Source organism: Elaeis guineensis, chromosome 6 (genome assembly GCF_000442705.2).
Source record: "Elaeis guineensis isolate ETL-2024a chromosome 6, EG11, whole genome shotgun sequence".
In the NCBI taxonomy this organism is placed as follows: Eukaryota; Viridiplantae; Streptophyta; class Magnoliopsida; order Arecales; family Arecaceae; genus Elaeis; species Elaeis guineensis.
In genome coordinates, this window is record NC_025998.2 from 5618244 (window position 1) to 5622127 (window position 3884).

The following is a 3884-nucleotide window of genomic DNA, read 5'->3' on the forward strand; positions in this document are numbered from 1 at the left end:
TTTTTTTACGAGAAAAGAAATAGTCTACGGCCCGTTTCAGATTTTATTAAGATCCAAATCCTTTCTAGACTAGATCACCGGTGGCCATACTTTTCCCATGGTCATTCTAATCGAGCTCGAGCCAAACAGGTGGTGGGCATGAGCACACGCAATGAACTCCGTGGCCCAAACTAGTGGGCGCCTGCATGTAGTTCGAGTTCGATGAATTATTCCTGCGCCAACGGAGCTATCATCGCCCAAATTTGACCTTCAATGGACTTCCCTTCTTAAGAACAAAAGGCATCAACCATCTGCTCTCTTATGTGAAGGAAAGATCTGTTGGTCGCGCCGCCCAGGGCCCTTTCAAATCCCCTAGTTTGCTGCTTCACAAAGAAATGGCAAATTACTCACGTGCAAGGTGTGTTTATTACTTTGCTACATGGTCAGGCTTGGTAGGTACACCAATCTGTCATCTCCCGGTGATGATTAATTCTTCCATCTAGTTCTCAGATTTTGTAAAGTGTGCACTTGCTTGGGGCTTTCCGGCACTGAATTCCCATAATGCACTCCCAGTAAACATTGAGCACCTTCCCTTACGTAGAAATTATTGCATTCAATTATCGAGATATGCGAGCACAAGTTATTTGTCTCAATGATTGACCCACAATAATATACCATGGCTATTGACGGTATGCACTAATGGTAGTGCATATAATGCATGCAATAATTTTTCCTTCTTATGAAAGCAGCTATGAAGTTATTTTGTTAAAACAGTGAATTTCTAAAGCTATGATTTATTATTGAAATAAAATTAATGGGTTCCATTTGTTTAATATCGTCTCGCTGTCTCTAGAGTCGAGCAATCGTTTTCTAGCCTCAAGCATGACCTAATATAACAACAATTGTTAGCTATAATGTCAGAGGATAAAAAATACTTAAATCGAGGTGTTAACTAAACCATTAATAATTCTCCGCTTCTTATGCGTTCTATATTCAATTTTTAGGTGTACCCGTGCTGGATCTCAACTACCAACATTTGGATTTGTCGTTTCCTAGTCCTCTTTTCGTACATCACACGTGCTCTGGAATTGGCAAACCAGCTCTTGGTAGTTGGTTCCCATCACCCTTTCCAGTGCCAGTGCTTCACGCACCATAGAATCCTGTACCGAGATGCGACAAAGAGTTTCTCATTATCTCTTTTTTAATGCAAGCTGTATGCTTGTGATAAGTAGGCATGAAATACTCAGATACCACCGAGCAATCGCACAGTAATTATAAATTGTACTAGCAAAAGAATACGTACTCCACAGGGAACATGAAAAATACGAAAAATGCCAAAAAAAAACATTGATTAGTAACAACTCAACACAGAAGATCCGTAGCAGCATTCATGAAACAAGAATAGACATGCACCAAGAGAAGGTGGAATCAAAGAAGATTTCTTAGAAACGCTCTATAATAATCCAAAAACTACACTGATTCACCAGCCGGATGGATAAGAATAACATCAGACAAAACATTATAACCAACCCTTCCGGTATCTAACAAGACTGCTAAGAAGCGTGACATGCCATCCAGCCACTAACTAATTGGTGTAATTCTTGACGGCCGCGTGGGGCTCCGCGGCCTGGGCAGCGGGCGTGGGCTCGACGGCCGGCGACGGCGGCACCGGCTTCCCGAGAAGCTCTTTGGGAATATCCGGTATCCCCTCGAGATAAAAAGTATAGAATAACTTGAACGGGAATACGATCTGGTGGAGCTTAACCTTGCCGTAAACCCCAGTGAAAACCCCCGATCCGCCCGTGATGGACAAGTACGTGTCTTCGTAGGTCAGATACCCTCCCTGGACCGATATGTGCCCGTAGTCCCCAAAATAGAAGCTATATATCGCCTCGTATCGGTCCCCGTTACGTTCCGGGACGTGCTGGATCAGGATGCAGATCCCCGCCGTTATCCCCAGCCTCTTCTCCAAATTACCGTGGTAAACCTGGAACCAAAGAGAGGAATGTTTGGTTGGTATTTTAGGTGATTCATAGAGAAAAAACTGGGGGAATAGATGGGAATGAATCAGGTATAAACTTGCCTTGTTGCTGAAGGGGACGAGATCGCCGAGGGAATTGACTTCCTTCTGGCTCAAGCTGAGGTAGGCCGGGCTGTTGCGGTCCCTTTCGTTGATTTCGTACACGTACAGCTCCTGAACCTTAGCTGAGGATTATTAGAGAAAGAAGTTAGTACTAGTGGCCAGGCAAAACAGAGGATCAAATTATACACAATGGAATAAGGTGGGAATAGAGGAGTACTTGATCGCGAATAGGAAGTTGTGTCCTCTTTGTTAGAGAAGAAGGAGGCGGTGATGCTATGACGGCGGGGGATAGCGGTTAGTTTTGGGGGTCTGTTGGATTTCGGGATGGACAAGCGGAGAGATCTTAGAGATCTGGTTTGTGGGAGGGGAGAGAGGGTTTTGCCAGAGGTTGGGATGTTGAGGGAGAGAGAAGGAGCTCTGAGGGAGGCCATGGAGGATGGGAGGACGCTGATTCCAGGGTGGAAAGCAAAAGAGAGAGATCTTGTATAAAAGGTGAGGCGAGGTCACAGAACTCGCGGGGCACAAGTAGAACAGATCTGGAATAAGCGGTGTGGAATCTAGTCAAGGACGAGGGGAGAACACAAGGCAGAAGCGGGTCTACTTTTGGCACCGGAGCACGGAGGGACTGGGCCTGGGTTGTACCTTTCGCTCGGAAGAATAATTCACCTCGCGCGAATCCACCGTTGGATGGGATCTGCATAGATATGTTCGCAGTGCTTTGCGATCCGTATGAAGCACGGTCCAATGGGCGGCATCGCGAAAAAAAAAAATCAACCGTTGTTTGGTGCTAATGATTTAACCCAAAACGGGCAGAGATGCGGTGCGCTACCGGGGGCTGGTGGCGGGAGCAGCGCGCCGTCTTATAAATTCTTCCTAGTAATATTTACGTGGATCCTCTGGTGTGCCTGAAAGATGCAGTATGTCGTATTGACCGTCCATTCTACTAGTTGTCCATCACAGAATGGATGACCAGCAAACAGTACATAAATAGGCATACACATGGAGTGCATTTATTGCTAGCCGCCTATTGCAATTGTATTGAATTTTTTGTGGGCTATCCATTCTGTACGGCACATCATGCACACCGCAAAGGATAACATGGGAACCCATACATACAATCCTAGTTCCATTGAACCTGGCCTTCAATTCCTTTTTTTTCCCCCCGCTCTCTCTCTCTAAGCGGTCCCTGTTACATGAGAAGCAAAGAGGAGTTTGATTCTTTCACTCTTTCAAGTATGCTGGTGAAAAGACATCGATCGCCTTATTGACCTAATATGCTTTTTTTGTTTTTAATTTTTTCTACTTCGATTCCTTGTTGTTATGTGCATGATTTGTCCTTTATTTTTTTATCCATGTGATTTTCTAATTGATTCTTTATCTCTTTTAATAAAAATAATATTTTTTAATATATCTTATGGGTTGAATCTTAACCTAACATAAGAACCAGATTCTTTTTTTTTTCCCACACAAATCTTAAAATAAGAATAAAAAAAAATAAGAGAATGGAAGAGGACTCCCGAAGGAATCCCTTTCTCTCTTCCGAGTTTGATGTAGACACGAAGTTAGAATTCATCGAAATTCTAATTTTCAGCTATAAAAAGGCTTCCTCTTCCTCTATGTGCCTCACCCCCAAATCCCCGGTGAAAATCTCTTAGAATCTTTGGTTTTTCGTCAAGGTTTCTCGATGGGTCATTGACAATTTCTCATCGAAAATTGAGGTAATGGAACCCGACCTTTGCTTCCTCCACCATTCTAAGGGCACCATTGCTGGCTAATTTTGAGCCGATTGATGGTCGGATTTCCATCAGATTTTTTTGAATCC

The 3884-nt window shown here is 43.8% G+C and overlaps 1 protein-coding gene across 1 annotated transcript; it reads right to left on the minus strand.

The window, feature by feature from the left end:
* Positions 1–1402: 1402 nt before the first annotated feature.
* On the minus strand, positions 1403–2777 carry LOC105047523 (allene oxide cyclase, chloroplastic). Its single transcript, XM_010926468.4, is given in 4 exon segments — positions 1403–1966; positions 2063–2184; positions 2280–2507; positions 2510–2777. Coding segments are annotated over 4 exon segments (1005 nt in total). The 5' UTR covers positions 2763–2777; the 3' UTR covers positions 1403–1564.
* Positions 2778–3884: the final 1107 nt, after the last annotated feature.